The sequence below is a fragment of the Gymnodraco acuticeps genome, unplaced genomic scaffold, assembly GCF_902827175.1.
Source record: "Gymnodraco acuticeps unplaced genomic scaffold, fGymAcu1.1, whole genome shotgun sequence".
Lineage (NCBI taxonomy): Eukaryota > Metazoa > Chordata > Actinopteri > Perciformes > Bathydraconidae > Gymnodraco > Gymnodraco acuticeps.
The window spans coordinates 401,259-425,349 of NW_022992351.1; the positions used below are offsets into that span (position 1 = coordinate 401,259).

Sequence of the window (24,091 nt, forward strand, 5' to 3'; positions counted from 1 at the left end):
AAGTGTGCAAGACAGCTGATTTATTCAAAACTACTCTGAATATTATGACATCAGGGTAAGAAACTTTATATTCAGCATTTTTCAAATGTGTTCTGCCAGAGATCCCGTATACAGGGTCAGTGTCTGATGATCATTTTCTGTGTTATACTGACACCTTATGGTGATTCAAAACAAGGCAGGAAAAGTGAGGTGTTTAATCTTGACACACATCTCAGCCTAACAGGAAGTTATACTTTACCACAAAGCGCATTGAAACTTCAGCACTTACTTTTATGCTGAATCATAAACACATTTAAATGACTTTAAAATGTTTACATACCATATATATAAAATGTTTACATACCATATATATCAAATGTTTACATACCATATATATCAAATGTTATATATATATATATATATATATATATATATATTATGGTCTTCAGCATTACGTTCATCCTATTTGCATGTCTAGCAACTGACTTTGAGCTGAAGTCTCTGCACTGTTTGCGGTTAATAGGCTGGCTTTACAGAAGTGAAAAAAAACCTGTAGCTTCCTCTCATGTTCCCAAAATCATATCACACCTACAGGGTACAAAATATCTACCCTTTAGCTGCACTAAGATAAAAAGCAACTTCAGAAGAAGCTATGGTTTTAGTTCAGCATTCTATTCTGTCTAAGCAGCCAAACTAAATAATGATTATATCTTGACTTGAATTAAACCATTATTTTTATTTTCTTAACAATATTACTTTTGCAATAAATATTTTTACATAATCTTGACTGTCTTAGACAAATAAACACTCTTTTTGGTAGGCTATACAACACAATTGATCTTGTCAACACAATGGGTCTTGAACTTTGTTTCATTTCTTGAAAAACCCTCCTTGTCCCTTTTCAGCATAAATCTGCTATTAAAATTGATATTGAGCACACAAACATCTGAGTGTGGTTGACCCACTCATTTCCTGTTTCTTTTACCAAAAAAAAGCGGATGTCAGAGACAGGAAAGCTGCTGTCCTGAGGTAAGTTTAGAAACTAAGTTGTCGCATACGCCCATCTCTGTGCAGTGCATTTCCTTTACTGCACGGCACTGACATGACTGAACCCAGCAGCACAGCCTCTACATGTGCAACTCGGTGGAAAATGTGGCTGTACAAGGTTTTAAGTGTCATATGTAAGTTTTTAAGAATATCAGACTTATTTTTTGTGTTTTATCTAATTATACTAAGAATATATTCATGTTCTTAAAATGTGATTCACACTGAACAAGAATCTTAATTTGTTTTTACAGGTTTCACTGCTATTTGTGCAGCTCTGGATCCTGAGGATGGTAAGGAAGAGTTTAAACAAACATTTTGTTGAATTGAACTGTAAACCAATTGACCTGTTATTAAATGTTCATGTTGCCTGAACTGCAGTAGACATAAGCAATCTTCAGGAAGTCAAATTCGATGAAAGTTACCATGAGGAACATGAAGTACTTAGTTGTCACAAGTCTAGCACTTCCTACAATTACACAGCTGCCAGGGCAAGTTTGTATTTCAGTTTTCTGCAGATCTGTATGTTTTTAAGTTGACATTGTCTTCCCGCTCATGTCCTGCTCTTGATATGATATGATATGGATAATGTATGTACTGATATATATAAAATATCCCAGTGGTATTTTAACTCTGAGATAGCAGTTTATGTTGTATAACTTGCATTTTACTTTAAGGGGTTCTTGTTATTTTTTTCTTGCCCCTCTTTTGTGTAGTATAACATTAAAATGTTAATGGTAGTGTTAAAATGATATGATTTTTAATTTAATTTAGTTTAAGAGTCTATCTTGATGGCAGTTTCTTGCAGGACCAATGCATTTAATCTATGACCTAAACGTTCCGTTGATTTCATTATTTAGTAAGAGAGAGAGAGTAGAGCATAAATGCTGTCTGATTTGATCTTCATTCTGTTGTCCTCTCCTATCATCCTGCAGTCACCTCCTCCTTTCTCAGAGAAGTTGATACGACCATTCCAATGGAGACCACAACTCCCTACGGTGAGACTTTAAATTCAGTTATGCTCTAAACTAAAGGTATATCTAAAATGGTAAGCATATTCATCCTGTAGATTGAATGAGGATATGACTTCCTGACTGGTCACCATAACATTTTGTAAAATACACATAATCAATATATGTAGGCCTACTTGCATTGATTTTGGATAATAATATCTACAGACACATGAGAAAGCAGAGCTAAAAAACAAAAACAAATTACATTGAAACTATATTTCTTTGACAGTAAATCTTCTTAACTGTGATACAGCAGATAACATCTGTGAAATCATCGCGGGCGTTGACAAAGGTTTTAGCACTTATGTCATGTTTTCCATCTGTGGTGGTTTGCATCTAACTGACAGAACACCACAATCGGTCTCTCGGTCTGTTATAAGAAACCGGCCGTTAAATCTGCAAAACAAAAACGGCTAAACTGCTGCTGAAATAACATGTTATATAATTACAATTCTACTTATATTGTTAAGCAAGTGGTCTCAAATACGTTAAACTGCAGTCTGTAAAGAAATGTATTTTATTTTATTTTATTTAAGTTTTTACAACATGGCATCAATTGTATTTACTTTTTATTATGTAGTTCATGGATGGATAAGCCAGCAATGGGTTGTATCTCTAGTAGAATGATTATAATGGATCATATATTTTAACACGTTTCCAGAGCCTCCTGTACCGACTGTGGAGCGTCTGTCATCCTGGTTGGACGTGTTCCCTTCTGAGAAAGTGGAGCTTGGTTGTAATGTCGATGGCAGCTCTGACTGGACCTTCACCTGGTACAGAAATGCAGAGAAACTACAAGATATAGATCCAAATGTGTCTGCATCGGGATCAAATCTCACGATCACTGCAACCACAACAACATATTCTGGAAGTTATTCCTGTAAAGGTCATCACAAAACAAGGCCAGATGTTACCACGGAAACTAGTGCACCAGTCCAACTCACAGTTTATCGTAAGTTTCATTATATTCCTTCACCAATATTTAGACGAAAGGGCAAGAAATTATTTAAATTGTATTTATTTTTCCTTTCTCATTAGCAAACCCCCCCAAACCCACTTTGACCCGGAGTTCAACGTTTAACACGATGTTCCCCGGAGAGTCTGTCACCTTCACATGCAAGGTTGATGCGTCCTCTGGGTGGAGATATCTTTGGTACCATAATAACACAGAAATCCAAACTTCTGATCCTAATTTTCGAGTTGACATAAATCATTCTAAAAGTGGACAGTACCACTGCAAAGCCAAAAGAGGCGAAAGCCCATTCTTCACAGAAGTGAGTGAAGCAACAACTCTACAGGTCTCTGGTAAGTTGTTTACATTTGAACTCACTTCACCAACAATAAGGAAACATTCATTTATACATACACCTGTGAAATCATCGCGGGCGTTGACAAAGGTTTTAGCACTTATGTCATGTTTTCCATCTGTGGTGGTTTGCATCTAACTGACAGAACACCACAATCGGTCTCTCGGTCTGTTATAAGAAACCGGCCGTTAAATCTGCAAAACAAAAACGGCTAAACTGCTGCTGAAATAATATGTTATATAATTACAATTCTACTTTACTTATATTGTTAAGCAAGTGGTCTCAAATACGTTAAACTGCAGTCTGTAAAGAAATGTATCTTATTTAATAACTTGTTTTTACAACATGGCATCAATTGTATTTACTTTTTATTATGTAGCAATGGTTTGTGTCTCTAGTAGAATGATTATAATGGATCATATATTTTAACACGTTTCCAGAGCCTCCTGTACCGACTGTGGAGCGTCTGTCATCCTGGTTGGACGTGTTCCCTTCTGAGAAAGTGGAGCTTGGTTGTAATGTCGATGGCAGCTCTGACTGGACCTTCACCTGGTACAGAAATGCAGAGAAACTACAAGATATAGATCCAAATGTGTCTGCATCGGGATCAAAGCTCACGATCACTGCAACCACAACAACATATTCTGGAAGTTATTCCTGTAAAGGTCATCACAAAACAAGGCCAGATGTTACCACGGAAACTAGTGCACCAGTCCAACTCACAGTTCATCGTAAGTTGCATCCTATTCCTTCACCAATATTTAGACGAAAGGGCAAGAAATTATTTAAATTGTATTTATTTTTCCTTTCTCATTAGCAAACCCCCCCAAACCCACTTTGACCCGGAGTTCAACGTTTAACACGATGTTCCCCGGAGAGTCTGTCACCTTCACATGCAAGGTTGATGCGTCCTCTGGGTGGAGATATCTTTGGTACCATAATAACACAGAAATCCAAACTTCTGATCCTAATTTTCGAGTTGACATAAATCATTCTAAAAGTGGACAGTACCACTGCAAAGCCAAAAGAGGCGAAAGCCCATTCTTCACAGAAGTGAGTGAAGCAACAACTCTACAGGTCTCTGGTAAGTTGTTTACATTTGAACTCACTTCACCAACAATAAGGAAACATTCATTTATACATACATGGGAATTTAAACACATGACTATTACTATCATCATAACAACAAATAACTAGTGATGTACTCAACATTTCCATGTTCCTGTCTCTTTCTAATGCAGTAAATCACTTGAATTAAGTTTTTACTTTAATTTCAGACCCACCCAAACCGTTTCTAAAGCTGCTGAGTCCCTGGATGGATGTGTTTGAAAATGAGACGGTGGAGTTTAGCTGTGAAGTGGAAAGCGATGACTGGATGATCACCTGGTACAGAAATGAAAAGGAGGTTCCGTCTATGGATTATCCAAACGTGGAAACAATGGACTCCTCTCTCAACATCACCTCGGTCACTCAAGCCTATCAAGGACTCTACTCTTGCAATGCTGAACTTTATCTCAGGAAAGTCATCTCTGAATTCAGCAACACGGCTGATCTGAGAGTTTATGGTGAGCTTTCATACCTCTGCGTAGCATTAATATAAACTATATTACACCCTCAACTATATTACACCCGATATAACCTTTTCAGCATGCATGTCATGTCTGCACGCTAAAAATATATAGCCCTGCTCTGCCCAAAAGGTAACGAAACCTGCTTATCTAACATGCTATATTTTGTTTGTTAAAACAAGTGTGATTGACTAATCCACAAAAAAACTGTAACAGCTGAGGTGTTATTTCTTGACATAAAGCAGCGATTAACTGAAAGTTGTCAGGTTTGTGGATTGTGTTGCATTTGAACAAAGATTAGCTGTTTCCCTATCGATGTATTATGATGTTTTATATTGCATCCCCCCTGTTTTAGTCTGCGTGTTGAGAATGACTAATGTAACTACATTAGCATGTAGCCTAACTTCTCTTTGTAGTCAAATGTTAGTGCGTAAATGTCATTTATCAGGTTTTGTGGTAATGTGTAGCAGTAATAAGATGTGCTGTGATTCCTTTCTGTTTTAGGAAACACACCAAAACCAACCGCGAGCAAGGGTCCTACTCTTAACCCGATGTATGTTGGAGAAACAGTGAACTTCACCTGCAAAGTTATTGTGTCCTCTGGCTGGGAGTATCAATGGTACGGAAATGGAGTCAAAACCACTACCGGGGAAACCATCAGCATCCCTCTCAGTCTTTCTAACCAGGGGAAATACTGGTGCATGGCCTACAGAGGTGATACAACCCAAACAGAGTTCAGTGACAAAATACAACAAGATGTACTTGGTAGGTAAAAATAGTCATATTATTCAAAGCAATGTGTTTAAGAGGTTGTGCAATTGTTTGGTGTAAATGTCTGAAATGCTGTCATTACTGGCTTAAAAACCTCCAGGCTGCTTTTCAAATAAGCAAAACAGCATTTCAAGGGCTTCTTGCTTCCGTTATTTTATGTATTTTCTGTTGAAAGAGGATGTTGTGGTATAGCATGGTGCAGAATGGATAGTTCAGAGGTGTGTCTCTGAACAAACAGTAACAGAGGAATATAACCTACAAAGAAAATAAGGGTGTAGACGAGTTACTCCTTTTAGCAGTTCACATATGCCTCCTATGCATTTGAAACGTATCAATGTTTAGAGCACATCAACTATCAACTGATCTCTGTTATATTTTAAGGCTTTTTCGTTTAGCAACTTATGGGATATGTGCCTTTTCCTTCTTGGTAATACTTGATTTAATCAGTGCTTTTTACAGTTGTTTTATTCCAAACTGTGTGCATTGTGGAATATCGTGGTTGGTTTGACAACATTACCATCATTCCTAAGATTCTTAGGTTTTCTTGCCACATTGTAGAGTTGATCATCTGTCATTAGATATTTGATCTACAGGGTCTTTCCTTCTTTCCTTCAGTCTTTAAAGGTAATATTTGGTATCATGAGACAAATTCAATGAGGATCTATTTTAAACCAGCAGGAATCTGCAATTGCTGTATTGTTGTATTATAATGCATCCACGAGAGCATGTTTTCCACACAGAACCTCACAATCTGCTGAGTGCAATGACCTGAACAAGTGGTTCATGAGTAATACATGGGTGTGACTTCATCATCAGTGTCAGGGCTAACCAGCACCATTGAAAAAGGAACTCTTATGAACATCTTAAGATTTTAAGAGGTTTGAAATAAAGCTTAAGACTTAACCTCTCATTTAAGGCTTTTGCTTGTACATTCTTATGGTTTACTGTATGGTCAAATTAAACGTAATTACATACAATTAGATGTTTATGCCTCTCTTGTCTCTCCCTCTCTCTTTAGAAATCCCTGTTCCATCTTTGAAGCTAATCACACCGTGGCTGGATGTGTTCCCCACGGAGAGTGTGAAGTTGAGCTGTGGGATGAATGACAACTCTGACTGGATTTACAAGTGGTCCAAAGATGGATATGAGGTTCAAGCTGACACGTTTGCATCTTTTGACTCGAAAGGAGCAACCCTTTCCATCAGCTCGGCTTCAGCTGCACACACGGGACATTATACCTGCGAGGGACAGCTGGGCCAAAGGTCTGTCAGCAGCCGCTTTAGTTCTACACTTAATCTCACAGTATATGGTAAGGGTTTTTGTTATAATTGGGATGTGGGGGTATTATAGCACAATTCATTTTTCTTCATTTTAGATACAATTACACATTAGACATGTGATGTGTTTGGGGTGGGATAAATAACTCCATACTGATGGCAATGGCATGTTTTCTGACCCTCAGATGAGAAACCCACAGTCCTACTGCAGCAGGATCCAGAGTACAACGTGATGTTCCCCGGAGAGTCAGTCTCCTTTAGCTGTCACATTAATGTCTCCACTGGATGGCAGTACCTGTTTTACCAAGATAGGAAACCCCTTAATGCATCTGGAAACAAGTATCCAATCAGCTCTGTTGACATAACACATTTGGGATCCTATAAATGTGAAGCAAAGAGGGGCAGTGGCCAAAACTATTTCACCATCTTCAGTGAGGCTATTGGCCTTGAAGTTGAAGGTATGACTTATTCTCAAAATATTTATACTTTTGTTTCAGGTGTTGGAAGAATTTTCCAGTTGTGTTTCTGCAGTGGTCGCTCCTGGCTAGTCAGATGTTTTATTAGATGTTTACTGTAATTATTTCTTCTTTGTGTTTTCAGAGAACAAGCCTAAGCCATCGATGACTCAACAGCCAGATGTTGACAAGGTGTACACTGGAGAATCTGTGTCCTTCGAATGTACAGTTGAAGCCTCGTCTGGCTGGGTGTATCACTGGCTCAAAGATGGAACACCACTCCCAATCAACAACCGTACTTTCAGCATCAATGATGCCTAATTTGTCGAACAGTGGGAATTATAGTTGCATGGCCACAAGAGACAAGACGTATAATACACAGCACAGTGAAAGAAGGTCCTTACGCGTGTCTGGTAAGCCAAAGAAAATTACTTTTGTAGAGGAAAAATGTTGCCTTTGTCTGTTTTTTAAATCGATTTCATGTTATAAAATGTTACGGTAAAACTCACTTGAACAAAATAGAAAGAGGGTAAATGTAAGGATATTCGCCTAATACGTCCGTTTTTCTCCAGAAATCCCTGTTCCATCTTTGAAGCAGATCACACCGTGGCTGGATGTATTCCCCACTGAAGGTGTGAAGTTGAGCTGTGGGATGGACGGCTCCTCTGACTGGACATACACATGGTTCAGAGACGGACAGCTGGTCAAGAAAGATGAAGTTCTGTCTTTTGGCTCCGATGCAGCTACTCTCTCCATCAGTTCTGCTTCAGCCTCTCAGCGTGGACAGTACAGCTGCTCGGCACAACTCAAGAGCCGCTCGGTCAGCAGCAACTCCAGCTCTGAGACAACACTGGAGGTTTATGGTGAGAATTTATTTTTAATTTTTTGATACAGTACTTTAACAGATTTGTTTTTTAAATTTCGATTTACATGTTTTTTCAACATACATTAATATTACCATTTCAAGCAATATTATACTATGACCTTTTTTCAAATGTTTTTCGACATACTTTACTAAGACTTATTGTTATTTTTTTTTGACTTACTTTACTATGACCTACAGTATTTTCCGATTTACTTTACTGTGACTTTTTTCGACATACTAAACACTATTTTTTTAATTCTTTTTTTTACAACATACTATATTAGGACTTTATTTCAAAATACTATATTAGTCTTTATATTACATTTTCAAAATTTTCGACATACTATATATGACCTTTTTTCAAGATACAATACTATGACTTTTTTTCTTTGTTCGACATACTATGATTTCTTAACAATCTTTTTGACATACTATACTAAAAACCTCTTTTTCAACAAACTTAGTATGACTTTTTTTTTATCGACATACACCATGCCTGTTTTTCATATTTTGTGGACATACTATATGTCCACATTATAACTTCATATCCTATGACCTTTTTTTAACTTACTATCCTGTGACTTTTTTTCTTCAAAAATGTCCACACATTATACTTTGGCCTTCTTTCACATTTTTTTCACAGATACAAAACCCAGAGTCACACTGATGCAGAATCCCAAACACAATGTGATGCATACCGGAGATGCAGTCACCTTTAGCTGTCACGTTAATGTGTCTTCTGGATGGGAGTACCTGTGGCACAAAGATAACCATCCTCTCTCTGAATACAATCACACCATAAGCTCTGTTGTGACAACAAACACATCATATCAATGCCAAGTTAAAAGAGGAACAAATACAGCCTTCCGCTCAGACCGGAGCCAGGCTGTGGGACTTGAGGTTAAGGGTACGTTTATGTTCAAGTTTCAAGGCTTTTATTGTCATGTGTGCATAGCTACAGTGTATTTATGACAATGAAAATCTTAGGTCACAGGCTTCCTTCTAACATTTCTTTGAATGTATGAAATTAGTTCAGAACAGTTTTGATTGTATTTCTACAGAGCGCCCAAAGGCTAATATAATCCTGTTAACTGGCTGGTCGGAAGTCTTCTCCACTGACAGCTTGGTGCTCCAATGTGAGATGCCAAAAAGCCAGGACCTATGGAACTACACATGGTACTAGATATACAAATAACTAGTTACAGTAATGCTTTGGAGGAATGTTTACGAAAGTCATTCACGTGTATGTTGTGGATTCGCACCTTCTCACAGGTTCAAAGAGGGACGTCAAATCAATCATCTGATCTCTGAGAAGCACACAGTCACACCCCAGAATAACACTGAGCAGAGCCTGTACACCTGCCAGGGAATTCGCAGTGGTAGACCATCTTATTCAAAATTCAGTGAATCTTTCACAACCAAGAACCTACGTGAGTATAACTGAGGTCGGAATAAATGTAATTTTTACTTTGCAAATGTTCTGTCCCCCTTTCATTCTGTTTTACATGTTTTATCTGCAGTTTTGAAGAGGAGGGTGCTTCTCTCCATCTCTGGCCTTATCTTCTTTGGCATCATCGCTGTCCTCCTTGGATGCATTGTCCTCAGAGTATTCCGGAAACCAGGTTTTGATTTAGTTTTGAAAACTCTTTAGGTGCATGGATTGTCAAAATCGAAATAATTAAAAAGCCTTATTCAATATTATCATAGTAACACGTTGAATTTATATTTGCAATTACCAGTTAAAGAGTCAGATATTTCCCTCGGGAGATCATTGAGACCCAAAACAGACTAAAAAGGAATTCATGTAAAGGTTGTTTTTGCATCTTGTTTCTGCTGAGTGTTATTGCAAGTATAAATGTGACCGCTTCATGTCATCTCAAATGAACAAACATTAGTCACAAGAAGGTGATCTATTTTTGTTTTTACCACGTAGATGATGGTGACGATAAGCCAGAAGAAACAGAGCTGTTTCTCACCATGGCTCAGCTTAAGGAGCGTGACGGTATGTTGGCAGCATCTCTCGTGGGTTTGTGATTTTGGTTGCGGTTCCTGCATTTGCTACAGACAGAGCCCCACCAGGGATTTATTTGTGAAACTGCCTTCCGACAGTTTCAAGTTAGAATCTGACTATCAAGGTTTGCCTTTAGCCTTTGTTATTTTCAAAGTTCCTTCCTCCCTACTGCAGATGCACCCTGTCCAATGGTTCAATACATCACTGATGCGGAACTGAATTCTTCACCTAAGGGTAAGAAAACTACAGATGAGTTAAGCTGTATTACTGTGCAAGTGTTTTGAAAATTCTCTAGATTTTTATCCCTAATTGACATATTATGTGTTTTATTTATTTTTAAACAATCTGACTTGCAGAAGGGGAAGAGAATGGAACAGTCTGCAGTGAGACACCATTACCAATAACCTCACACGAGGATCAAGGTAAGGAAGTTTCCAAATTACACTTTTCTGATTTAAATATTATCCCTCTGATACTTGTTTTTTATTATCCTTATATATATATATATGTTTTTGTTTTTTTATTACTTACTTTTGCAACTTCTTTTTTTTTTATTGTTTATGTTCGCACCACCAGATACCAAAGCAAATTCCTTGTATGTGTAAACGTACCTGGCAATAAACTTGATTCTGATGATCATTAACCTTCTTTCTTTATAACTAAAATGTCCTCATACCTTCATGTCTTTCTAGCCGTCACGATTGAGAGCAGCGGTACAACAGAAAACAATGGCGGGCTGGTTTCCTTTAAACAATAACTCAACATACAACACCGGATTGAGTACAGAAACCTCCTGCTCACATACAAAGCCCTCCACAACCTGACACCCACCTATCTGGCCGATGGGTGGGGGTCCTTCAGCACAATAATGAATCACGGATCAATATATTGGCTGGCATTGCCATAGAGATGTGTACACATTTTTTCTACACAGAAAATTGTTTGGTTGCACAATACCATTAGAATTGTACATATTTTATTTCACATCATTAAACTGTTAAAGGGAATACAAAAAGAAATGTATTATTTATGTTATAAGCATCAATCATAATGTGTATGTTTAACTGCTGACAATTATTCAATTCACTGTAAATATGTGTTAACTGAAGGAGAATTAAGTACGTTTTCAATTCTTAGAGCTAACACCTGTGGCCAGATGCATAATAGACATGTCAGACAAATCTTTTCTCATAAATTGGTCTTTGTAAAGGAAAATGTGTGCAAATTGCTTCAGATGAGACATACTCTATGAACTTATAGTAAAACCCAATTTGTTTGCCTATTTAAATTATTGTATTATTATTTCTGCAGCACACACAGCTTTATGTAGTTGGTTTCAATGAGAACTTAAATAAATCATTAAAGATCTTTCTAACGTGGATGTCATAGGCATAATGTAACTTTGTATTAAAAATAGACTGCATACTATACTATGACTTCATATGTATTGATACATTAAAGGTAGATTTATATTTCTGACATAAATAATTGTCTGTCTTTGTGTGAACACATCGGTTAGTCGTGAATGTATGCATCGTAAATTAGTCTTCTCCAAAGCTTTCAGCAATGAGTGTTATTTTTTTCTTATTTTTATCTAAAGTGTTCAATAACAATGTCATACAAGCAATTGTGTCTTCCTATGTAATAATCTAAATAAAAAATACAAAATGTCGCAATGAGTGTTTTCTCAAACAAAAACATCTGATATAACTGCAAAAAAAACACATTCAACCAGTGTGGGTTTAGCAAATCAAGTCCAAGTGTGACTCAGTGGTGATGTCATCATGTGCACCTGTAATGAAAGACACAAGGGAAATAAATCATTAAGGATATTATTTTACTCAAAAGCAGCAAATGGGCATACAAGATACCTACTGACTCACATCTACTTGAGGATATCGGCCAGTTTCTCCACATAATATTCATAGTTCTCCTGACAGTCCTCCCAGGGTTCAAAGATCTCTTCCTCCTTCTCCACATACGTTTCCCAGAGATGTACAAAGTCAGACGGCTTCATCATCCTCAGTTTGCAGCCGGTACTAGCCAGAGCTCGGAGCCCTTCCACTATTTCCGGCTCTTCCCACTCAAAGAGACGGGAGATGAACATGCTGAGATGGACTTTCTTACGTTGCTGGAGTACGATGGCCAATTTAGCTGTACAAGCCACACAAGGACTGGATGATACATACCATGTGACATCATACTCTTGGGAAGGGTCAGGGAGCACCTGAAAAGAAAAAAGGTTGACGATTTTGAAAAGCAAGGACAAAAAACATTAAAGATCCCCTATTATACTGCTTTTCATCAGTATATTATAGATCTCAGATATATACAAAACATGTCACATGTTAATGTGTAAAAGACGTGAAAAAGTGGATTTTGCATAATAGGTGATTTACAGGAGTAAATGTTTCCAAATGTAAGATTATAATCAAATATCCCAGGGGGTTCCAACTGTGTTTTATGATACTACAGCAACACAAGAGCATCATTACCTGTTGAAAGAAGGCCTCTTCAGCATGAGCTGTGGCATGTTCATCCTCCATATAACCTCTCAGAGGCTCTGTGCTGCCTCCTGGTGTATCCACTCTGAAACACAGCAGGGTCTTGTTCCTCCCAGAGGAGTATTCAACGTTCCTGAACTGAAACTTGAAGTAGAAGGGGCTCATCTGTTCCCTGGTGGAGAGGAACAGTTTTCTTTACAGAGAATACCAAACCAAACAATTCACAAAAAACAGCACACGCACACTACTTTTACTCGTTTTTCTTTTTTAATTATAAATACTGTTACTGGTACTTGTTGTTGTCCACCTGGATGTGTATTTTTGTAAATTGTAATATGTGTCAATTCAATTTTTATCTTTAATATTTGTATAAATGCCTCTTAATTCATATTTTGCTATTTTTGGCTCTTCACTTCTGCTGTAACAATGTCAATTTCCCCTCTGTTGGACGAATACAGGTATTCTGATTCTGATTATTGGGGCTTTTTAGGGCATGAATATTGAATGAGTCAAAAGAAAATAGCACGTTGTATATATCAGCAGAGCTTTCAAAGTTATCCGTCACCTTTAATTGTGGTGCATGACTGTGTAACTGGCATTCACTTAATCTCCTAAAGCAGAGCATGAGTCTCTAATTTTGCGTTGAATTTGTCAGCAATCCAAGCCACAAAAAGAGTGATGGTAGTCCATGAAATGGTGACACAGTGATTTGAATATTTATGAGGCTACCGCTGAGTAAACTGATCTTTCTATAAATATGTTTTGGCTATCACATCCTCCCATGACCTGAAGATGTGCATGATTCAGCAGAACATCAAATTACCCCTACTTTCTTTCTTTATTAATCTATTGTTCTGTTGTTTATGAATAGCCGCATTGGTTTCACAGATAGATCTCTTATATCAAACACTCAAAGGACAGAGAGTGGAACAGATGCTAGGCGGATGATATATCAAGGGCCTGCTTGTGTCTGCTGTGACTCATCGCTATTCTTGTGCTGGGTTAGAGGATGGTATGTGCAAGTCATTATTTTCCTTCCTCATTGAAATCAACAATAGAACATACATTTGATACAATATGCCTTACAAAAAAACATCAAAACTACTACACATAAAACACGTGGATGTGTTAAAGAGAATAACAGTTGTGTAAACATGTCAGACTGACTCTGAACTCTGGTTGTGTTGATTTGACTCACCCTGTGACAATCTCAAATGGTGGCAGTTCTATGGGCTGATACTCTCCATTTTCTTCACTGACGTTTGCCTCAGGCTGAGCTCCCTTTGCACCTTCACTTTCCCCATTCGTCTTCTCTTCCTCCGCCTTGGGCTGCTCAGGAGTCGTCTCTTCCTTTTTCACAGTTTTCACAGTTTTCACAGGTTTGTCCGGCTTTTTCACCACTTTCTCCTTGCCCTTCCCCTTCTCCTTTTCTTTGTCCTTCTCATCCTTGGCTTTGTTTTCTACCTTCTTCTCTTTCCTCTTAACAGTGACCCGGCTGTTACTGTCCGCCATGATTTTGAGCAAGTGGGTTAGAGTGTTAGATAAAGAGAGGGAGGGACATGGAACGAGAAATAGCTCAGGGTAAGTACTGAGATAACCCTAGTGCATTTACAGAAATAGATCCTATTGTGTGGTTAGATTCACAACATGTGTCAGGCCGTGGCAGGGATAAGTTGACCCACTCCCCCTCTTAATAGACTGGACTGTCTTAGCAAATGTAATACAGCTGCCAATCTAAGAAAGGAAACTACCATATTCTGTGTATAAATATAAAAACTTTAAACAAAACTAGCGGCAGCTCTTTAATCCATCAGGCTTTGACTGTCAACAGGCCAGCAGCAGGCAGGTTATTTATACCGATGTTTGGCTGTACGTGTCTGTGTGTATAAGGTAACCAGGGGTCTCTTGATACTTTTGTTTGTGCCAAATTCATCGGCCTGCATAGCGTAGACCTTAGCAATACACAAAGGTCAGGGAGCGGGCGCCCTGGATAAAGGGCAGTGCGGTACAAGACAAACACACAAACACCAATCTAAGAGAATATTTCCCTGCAGTGTTACCCTGTGCCAATAAACACTCAATCTATGAAATCACCCAGCATCAATATGGTCCTCTGCTGGGGCCATTTTATGGGGGAGGGAAAACATTGCTCTATAGTGTGTGTATTTTGGTGTCAGTCTAAATGTGTATGTGCAGACATAAAATGACTCTCTGCACTGCAGATGTAATAACTTGAGGCATAAGGGAGCTGGTGGGAGGGAGGGAAGGGGCAGTTCAATTACAATTTCATTTCCTCCCTCATTCTCACTCTCTGCCAAGTAATTCATTTCAGAGGCAATTACCAATAGGACCGAAGCCCAGCCTGCTCCACCAACTCTAATGGATGAGCTGTCACAGGGGGGACTTCAAGCTGCTCCACACACACACATACATACACACACACACACACATACATACACACGCACACACACACACACACACACACACACACACACACACACACACTCACAAACAACAACACACCCCTGGGGATGAACAAAAACACTGTTCAGAGCTGAACCCGCAGACAGATTCACAGATATCTAGCAAAACATGTAAATCCACAGAGGCATCCTGCGGTGATAATCATTAAGGAAACAGCAGTCTTTGATTATTATGATCTATGATGGAAATCGAATTATCTCACCCAGAGTAACATACTTCCTCTGGAGTGGTTTTCAAGCTGTTTTGCTTTTTGTTGAAAAGAGATGTAATCCTTTTGACAGTCCTTAAAATATCCATTGCAATTCCTTCACAGCCATCATCTTCAGATTGGTTGATGCCATTGTTCATTATTTATCACATAAAAAACGGTTTAGTGAAGTAATGTATGCCGTCTGTTGTAGCATTAGACAAGAGAACAGTAGCTACATATCATTTCCTGCCATCAAAGTACATTAGTAAGAAGGCTTTGTGAGCAGGGCTGGCTATGAGGAGAGGACATGGTAGGATGTGACTGCTGACTGCCTCAAAATTAACTGTAATGGAATTACTTCCATTACCCTGCCTCCCCACTGGCCTAGACAAAGATAACATTGCCCTGAATGAAAGCAAACACACACTACAGCGTTAACACTTTCTCCTTTAAAGCGGTGCCCTGCAAAGTGGTATCAAGATATATGAGTTAGGTCAGACAAAGCAACAGCCACTGTTGTGCCACGTGCACTCATCCTCTGCTAGTTCTCTAGGGCAGATGCCGGGTCAAACCAATTACTATTCCTGAAAGTTGCAATGTAGAATTGGACATAGCAAAAAGTGCAGATAAAGAAAATGAAATGGAATTGGCCTCTACTATAACAAAGCACACAACAAGTTAGAAAGGACTTGCAAAGGGAAATACAAATGAATTAGGGTGAAAATATTAGCTGTGTGACGCACATGTATGGGTGCACTCACATCTGCAAAATGCATACACACTACGTTAGGAATCAAAACCTGTTTATTATGTCCCAGTGACGAGGCATACATAAAGAGAGAGAAACAAATAAGTGGATGGTGCATTGATATATTGTTTGGCAATCTTCCTTCAAGAACTACTCTAAATTAATTAGTGAAAAAAGAAGCTACGGTATGCAATCATTTATATTTGGGTATCGTTGGTATGTCAAAAACACAAGCTTTGTATGCGAATGGGAAAGTAGAGTCTTTGTGGTCTTGCGGATGTCTGAAGATCCAGACCAGGCAAAATCATTTCAAAGTAAATGGTTTAGTATTGATCTGCTTCTAGTCCCCTCTGCCCAGAATGTGGTATGGTAGTCTGTATGCTGACTATGTGCTGAACAGACAATGATCCACACTTAGTCCAGTCTGGAAAAGAAGGAAAACTGAGCCTCAGCCGTGAAATGATAGGTAATTATTTCATCTCACGTCAAATGATGTGTAGTATGATGACTATGTTATGTCGCTAGCTCAGTTCACTCACAGAGAACCAATGGTTAGTATCCAAGAAGAAACTTAACTGCAGGTATAACACCTCAAGGTTGCTATTTAGGTTAAAGAAATGCTGGACTCAGAGCTTTAAGTCCATAATAATCTGTAGTTCGCTTTGAGGTAGATGAGTGTCTCCAGGTTCTTTGGTAAAACGCGGCCCGTCTCTGGCCGCAGACAGCGCCCAGCAGAAGTGAAAATACTTTCGACTACAGTGCCACAAGCAGGTATGGTTAACGCCCTCTTGGCCACGTTGGCAAGCAGAGGAAAGTCAATAGCTTTACGCCGCCAGTAATGCAAAGCCTCCTCATCTGTGGGTTCCTCTCGTAGGTAGACGGCCAGCTCCTGCTCCAGGCTCTTGGCCTGCATTGTGGGTCTCTGCTTGATGAAAGAGAACAGCTTACAGGGCCGGGAAAGCGAGGAGGCCGGCGATGGAGCTGGGGTAGGAGGGGTCTGGGATTGAGGATGTAGGACTGTGTTGGGTTCTATGGGGCTTGAGGCTGTTGAATGTTTGGACAACTCCTCTATGAGGACTTGTCTGTGCCAGTCGGGGTTGCTGCTCCAAGTGAGCTTGAACTGGGGGTCCAGAGTAGTGGCAGTGATGTAGAGAGGGTCCTCCAGGACAGGGGCCAGCCGGCGCTCTACAGACTGGCTGAGGCCCAGCAGGAGAGAGGGGCAGTGTGGGGTCGACGTCTCAGAGAGATGCTTACGAAGGCCCAGAACACACGGCAAGGCCAGACTGATGGACACATGTCTGTCTGTCATTCTGTCTGCCTGCCTGTCCCCTTGCACCATGTCCCAGGCCTCAGTGAAGGGCTCCAAAGTGTCAGTGAGCTCCCTCAGCAGCACTCTCTCTGAAACCCCTGGCACCAGCTCCTCTGGACCGCTCACCTCCTCCAGGAACTCCATGGAGTCCAGCAGCCGCCGAAGCACCTGCATCAAACAGAAATACATTTTTTTATAAACTATACGGTTAAAACTATGGTCACACACACTCTTTATTTTGTCATTACAGAAAAGCATTTATCAGTATCGAAATATTAACAGCTTAAACATCTTCATAATCAGGACTTTAGTGTTATAATGGATCATACTGCTTTCTGGTAACACTTAAAGGTCCCATGTCATGCTTTTCCAGTTATTACCCGTCCCCTTGTGTGTTATGAAGGTTTCCATGCATGCAAACGGTCTGCAGAGTCACAAACCCTCAAAGTACACCCTGTAGCGAGTAAAACTCTAACACAGAAAAGACCTGTCTATGCTGCCCCAGGACGCCTCGTTGGAGATTTCTCTTTTTCCATTGTTTTCTTCCTGAGTAAAGTGCCGTAAACGGGCATAGTGACGTAACGGTAACACACACACACACGCACTCAGCCTTATCTTTTCTCAGCTGCGGCTCAGTGAATTTCTCAGCCTGAGACAGCGAGACACCGCGAAACTCAGCCTGAACTCAGCCTGAGCACAGACACAAACTCACAGGCTGAGTTCAGGTGAGTTTCGCGGTGTCTCGCTGTCTCGCAGACCCCACGCAGCAACCAGGAAACAGCTCCAGTAATCCAGCTCACACTGTGCGCAGCAGCGAGCCCCGCAACGTCCCGCCAACACGGCACCCAGACCCCACGCAGCATTCTCATCTGTTTGTCATTACTGGTGTCATTTTCTGGTTGCTAACGCCATTGTAACACATAATCACTGATGTTCCACTGTAACGGTGGTGGACTCATCAGAACAGAGTGGGCGAGTTGACCAATCAGAGCACAGTGGGCTCACAGGGAGGGGGGGGCAGGAGCTCCAACTAGGCGTTTAGGACAGAGAGTGAATACACATACTATACAGAGATGCTGTATGAGAAACCAATGTGAGTTTGGAACATTGAACAATGCAAATCTATTCTAGTAGACCTCAACAATGGAATTATGATCAGTAGAAATGGCCATGACATGGGACCTTTAATATTAACCTCCCTATCAAGCATTTTTAAGCAGTATATTACTGCTTAAATCTGGCTTTTAACACACTATTATGTACACTCTAAAAACGAATTCAGGCGACCTTTCACCTCCACTTAATGAAATGCATGGTTGCAAGATAAAAATGTGAGTTAATTGATTTAGATAAACATTTTAAGTTGCAAACATTAATTTATAAGTTGTGTTGACGTAATAATGTTGGTAATTACATCAACTTAATATTGTGTGTAATTTGAACTCTGATTTCTGCGTTAATTGACTCAAAACTAAATTCAAGTTGTAGTAAGTATGATAACTTAATTGTTCTACACCTTGAGTTAAGGATTTCAAGTCCACTCCCACATAACATGCCTGGACAAGTTCCCACAGTTAAGACAAATAGAAATATACAAAGGACATTTTAAGGTGAGTGTCATCTTTTGTCATTCACATACAGTAGATAGCCTTGTAGTTGCACTGTATGGCAAATTGCTGTTTGACCAAAATTAGCAGCCTTTGAACTGTGAATAGTTCTGTGAGAGGATACAAAGTAGTAGAGGCTACTGTGAGAGTAAAAATACTTTGGTTACTATTGTGATATCTCTTTTTATTAAAAATGAATCTCGTGAAGCAGATCAAGGATGCTTCTTGAGGTAGGATCCTTATTTAGAGTTGTCAGTGAAATGCAAGTTGTTGGCAGTCACCCATTCAGAATATATTCATTTAGGTCATTTCTCTTTTTTTCCTTTTTCAAAAATAGCACAATACAATTGAAGTACGCAGAGAACTATAGCCATCCGCCGCCTTGTCGTGTACTTTGGAGAAAAGGAAGAGGACCTTTTCAAGGAGTTTAGCGACCTAATTAAAAATCTTGAAATAAAATAAAATCCATGGGCACAGTGACACAGGACAAAAGCACTGCTCTCTGTCAGCTACATTTTGAAGCATATTGCACTTTTGGCCACACCCCAATCAATAATATCTTAGCAACGTTCAGCATGGATAGGTGTTGACAGCAATAGCATGGGAAAAGGATTGTGTAACATTTGAAAAGTGGCTTCTGCTCTTCACTTAACCAGTTCACATATTGTACCTGCAAAAAAAGATGAGAAGGTAAAACTTGCACGGTTGTGATTGACAAAATCTGTCCACATGCATTTAAACACTAGGCAAAGTACTCAAAACCACCTCTGTGTGTCTTCAGGACCACATTGCCATGACGACACACACATGCAGACTCAATAGGTAAAAGCAATACCAGCGTTGCTTTAGCAGCTGGTAATAATGGCTCTGAATTCGCTAAGAGTGGCAGTTTAAAAAGTATGCAGTTACCTAATTCATTATCTCTGATGCACTAACCTATTATTTAATGTGCTTCAAAAGGACATGAATATCGCCTTCATCAGTGACCGGTCCACCCCAGGGTCTGACCATACGATGGCAACCATCGTGGTCGAGGGAAACAAATGAATGAGCAAGCATTCTGCGTTAAATGTGTTCATACTGTTTGAAATAATGACTGTCGGCAGTGCAAACATCTTTGTTACATCTTTTGTAAAATGGATGTGTGTGATCTGATTGGTGGCCATTGAAAGTTTGTTTCTGTAGTTTTACAAAAACTTTACAGATTTTACACATTTGGCACTGGTTTTAAATATGCAAAGGCCTCTAACTTCGATGTGATGGCAGCATGTATTTGCTGTGTCCCCATGTCCCATGGTAATATGGCTAATGTGTTTATTATTTGTGGGGCAATTTAAATTTGTGTTATTTATCTTTTTTTTCAAGATTTAAATGAAGCTCAGCGCAAGTTCTTTCAGGAAGACTGGGTGTATATACATTCACTCCACAGCTGCATATAATAAGCTCATCACAGGCGTTCTCTTTAACCTATTGCATTTCACCTCATTCTCCAGCAGCCAATCAACATGCTGCAGTCAAATTGCATCTTCTTATTACAGACACATGCATTTCCTAACATTCGGTCTATATGCTGTCAAATGTATTATCTTTTCAATTTACACACGGCATCTATTGCACGTCTGTCCGTCCTGGGAGAGGGATCCCTCCTCTGTTGCTCTCCCTGAGGTTTCTCCCATTTTTTCCCCTTAAACTGTGGGTTTTCTCTGGAAGTTTTTCCTTGTACGATGTGAGGGTCTAAGGATAGAGGGTGTCGTATTTCTCATACTGATAATCTGAACAATCTGTGTTGTTGTATTTGCTGTAAAGTGTCTCTACTGTAGGCTAATTTTATTATATGTACAGCACTTTGTCTCGACCAAAAATCGTTTATAAATGTGCTATATAAATAAAACTTGATTTGATTTGATTTGAAACTATAAAATGGTTCTCCTCTCTCCTGCAGTCAGCTGTGATTGCAGGTGTTCATGCACCTTATCATATGGCATGTGTCAATAAATGTTCAAACAAAATGAATTCTCTCCTGATTGAAACATCATGTGTTGAAATAAACAACTGCAGTTCAAAATAAAAAGTGAATTGCCTAATATTTTTGTTGTGGAATCAATTAATTTCTTTCTTTAAAGGTAAAAACATGAAAAAGCTAAGAAAAAAAACTATTGAATACAATATATTTGGAGCAACTTAATTTATAAATGGTTGTCAACTTAAAAACGTGTGTTCACAATGAGGGTAATTAAGTACATACAACTTAAAATTCCTTTTAAATCATGCGGTAAAACTAGTCGGAACAACTTAATTTTTGGTGTAATCAACTTCAAAACCTGTGTTTATGCTACCAATTATTAAGTAAGTGGTAATTAAAAACACCTCTGATTGTAGAGGAAAAGCCTTCTCCCCTGACTCAAATAACTTTGTTGCTTTAAGACAATTTCATTAGAAGTTGTCTTAACTCAATAAACATCGATGCAAACTGTTGTGTTGATTTTCTTTGTTGAGCTAAGGCATTTGTTTTTAGAGTGTAGTTGAAAGCCGGTATTGGGACCTTTTGAAATGTTATTTAATGTTTTTGTTTCTACAACTCCTCACTTAAGACCTTTAATTAATGTTGCAACTGGTGATTGAAAATACAAGAATATATAGCTGTAAAACATTTGATTATGAAATGATTCACATGCATTTACACAAACTTAAAAGTGTGTTTATAATAACATCATGGTGTAAGAAGGTATTAAGTGATATACTATAAATGCTTAGTAGGGGGAGTGAAGGTAAAGGGCTGCTTGTATACTATTAATACCTTGAGTTGAGCAGCCCAGTCTCTTGCTGCATGAGGGGGAGTTCCCGGCCCCCCCATGCTCAGCCCAGGACCATCAAACACCTGGCTCAGCTTCTCAGGAGGGACCGCCGAGGTAATGTAGTTGTAGAAACAGGCAGCCTTTGCCAGTGTGGAGGTGATCTGTGGAGAGGAGTGTAACCCCTCTCTCACACACTGCTCAAGTGAGCGGGAGAAACAGTCCACTCGACCAACACCCAGACCCTGCTCCCACGAGTCCTTCCCCTCTCCTCCATCAGCATGGCCATTCTGTATCCCTTCCTCCTTATTGTTACTATTGTCCTCCTCTTCTCCATCAACTACGTCTTGCCCCGTAGTGGGAGCAGGTGAAAGCAGGAAACCGGGAAGAAAACATGGCTTTACTGTTGTTGTTGCCAGGAAAGGATCTGCAACCACACGAAATGCTCTCCCTGACACGCCATGAGAGTGACATACTTCATCAAAATCTGAAAGCACACGATTCCCAGAGAATCTTCCAGTCAGAGGAAGGCACGCCAGGAGAGCCGAATGCATCTGCCAATCAGATGTGAGGAAGTGGCAGGTGACACCAAGGTACCTACAGAGAGAGAGAGAGAGAGAGAGAGAGAGAGAGAGAGAGAGAGAGAGAGAGAGAGAGAGAGAGAGAGAGAGAGAGAGAGAGAGAGAGAGAGAGAGAAGTGGACTCATCAGTGAGGTAATCAAACGAAGCGGGATTCATGTGTTTTTTTTGTTGATTTTACCTCCTTACCCTGAAGTGGCTCCAGTGAAGCACCTCCAGAGATCCAGGCTGAGGCTAAGGGCGTGCACGGAGGCCAGGGCCTGGCGGGTTGCTACCTGGACCTGGTAGGCGTAGGCTGGGAGGAGCTGGCTCTGGACGTAGTGCTGGGGCTCGGGGGTGTAGCGTGGCTCAAGGAGCTGAAGCAGCTCTCTGAAGCCTTGATTTTCCACTATAGACACTGGCTGCAGATCACGCACAATCATCTTAGCTATAGCCTCAGAGATCAGAACCTGTGGTGACAACAAAAATAAATAACCCTTTTTATAGCAAATTAAATGAAAACCACTTGTTTTGATTTCATAAATAGTAGCTCAGTTACTTTCATCTAAAGTGATGCTGAATAACACACACCTGACGTGGGTCATGTCTATCAAACTTGGTCAACCCTCCCCCAGAGCCTCCTCCTACTCCTCCCTCAAGGGTTGCCATTCCTCCAACACCTCCTCCTCCTCCAACTCCCACTCGAGTACTGATGGGGTGAGCGAAGCGGGTATTTCCTCCATTTGTGGTGAAACTGTGCAGGAAACCAGAGGAGTAACCCTCTCTCTTCAAATCCTTCCTTTTCACAAAGTCATCATACATAGCCTGGTGCTTCCGCTGAATGGGAGAGAGGAACAGCATGTCAGTGGTGGATCAGTGATTTGACGTCTCACCATACTGCCCTGTATTGACATATCTGTGAAGGAGGATACAGTGTAAAAGAGCAGCAATACACAGGCGAGTTTATATAGCGGTCACTGTGTGGTATTACAGATGCTGTGAGGACAGCTGTTTCGGCCGGTGCAGAAATAAATACAAATCTGAGAATTTAAAATATATATTTATAGTTAACATTATTACCTTGAGATGCGTTACGAAGTTGGACGTGACACTCCGTTTCGCCTGGATCCTGGTACCACAAGCCTTGCAGTTGGACTCGATTTTGCCATTTTCACCTTCAAACACAATATTAAAGTAATCCAAAATAGACACCTTCGAAACTGACGCCATTGGAGCCCACAGTTCAAGTTGGGTAAAATCAACTTGCGATCAAGGACAATCTGAGCGTGAGGTATCAATGTCTCACATCGTCTCTAAACATGAGCACAGGCCAGTGTGTTTACTTCTCTATCCCTCATCATGCATTAAAGGTTGCCAGCTGCGCAGACAAAAGGAAATGTAATTCAAAGCGGGAGTTGCGTCGTCAAAAATCGGCCACAATCTGACGGGCTGCTGCGGAAACACCAACAATAATACAGTGATCCGTTGTTTCTGCGCTCCCAACAGTCTATAGGACGCAAGTGAAGGGGAGGCAGAGCGCCGTTTCATGGAGGCATATCAGTATTATAATTGGACCAGGAAGTACACACACTAAACGGGAGTCTCGTTT

General features: G+C 39.9%; 4 protein-coding genes across 4 annotated transcripts; 2 read left to right on the forward strand and 2 right to left on the reverse strand.

Annotated features, from left to right (window-relative positions):
• The first annotated feature begins 1,043 nt into the window (after window positions 1-1,043).
• Window positions 1,044-8,274, forward strand: LOC117541783 (carcinoembryonic antigen-related cell adhesion molecule 5). Its single transcript, XM_034208966.1, has 13 exons — window positions 1,044-1,160; window positions 1,278-1,316; window positions 1,959-2,021; window positions 2,698-2,988; window positions 3,075-3,341; window positions 3,784-4,074; window positions 4,161-4,427; window positions 4,621-4,908; window positions 5,416-5,676; window positions 6,701-6,991; window positions 7,145-7,417; window positions 7,560-7,827; window positions 7,987-8,274. The coding sequence occupies exons 1-12, from the start codon at window positions 1,082-1,084 to the stop codon at window positions 7,733-7,735; spliced, it is 2,586 nt and encodes an 861-aa protein (XP_034064857.1). The 5' UTR covers window positions 1,044-1,081; the 3' UTR covers window positions 7,736-7,827; window positions 7,987-8,274.
• On the forward strand, window positions 7,764-11,962 carry LOC117542049 (titin-like). The gene is made up of 10 exons (XM_034209507.1): window positions 7,764-7,827; window positions 7,987-8,277; window positions 8,923-9,186; window positions 9,341-9,455; window positions 9,552-9,709; window positions 9,800-9,901; window positions 10,213-10,281; window positions 10,465-10,524; window positions 10,647-10,712; window positions 10,983-11,962. The coding sequence occupies exons 1-10, from the start codon at window positions 7,764-7,766 to the stop codon at window positions 11,045-11,047; spliced, it is 1,254 nt and encodes a 417-aa protein (XP_034065398.1). The 3' UTR covers window positions 11,048-11,962.
• Window positions 11,250-15,211, reverse strand: apobec2b (apolipoprotein B mRNA editing enzyme, catalytic polypeptide-like 2b). The gene is made up of 4 exons (XM_034208968.1): window positions 13,993-15,211; window positions 12,786-12,966; window positions 12,174-12,517; window positions 11,250-12,082 (listed from the first exon to the last, which is right to left on the reverse strand). Exons 1-3 carry the CDS (start codon window positions 14,304-14,306, stop codon window positions 12,176-12,178), a joined length of 837 nt encoding a protein of 278 aa, XP_034064859.1. The 5' UTR covers window positions 14,307-15,211; the 3' UTR covers window positions 11,250-12,082; window positions 12,174-12,175.
• Window positions 15,212-15,902: 691 nt separating this feature from the next.
• si:dkey-109j17.5 (zinc finger BED domain-containing protein 4) lies at window positions 15,903-24,059 on the reverse strand. The gene is made up of 5 exons (XM_034208967.1): window positions 23,563-24,059; window positions 23,074-23,319; window positions 22,693-22,952; window positions 21,930-22,521; window positions 15,903-17,693 (listed from the first exon to the last, which is right to left on the reverse strand). The coding sequence occupies exons 1-5, from the start codon at window positions 23,710-23,712 to the stop codon at window positions 16,851-16,853; spliced, it is 2,091 nt and encodes a 696-aa protein (XP_034064858.1). The 5' UTR covers window positions 23,713-24,059; the 3' UTR covers window positions 15,903-16,850.
• Window positions 24,060-24,091: the final 32 nt, after the last annotated feature.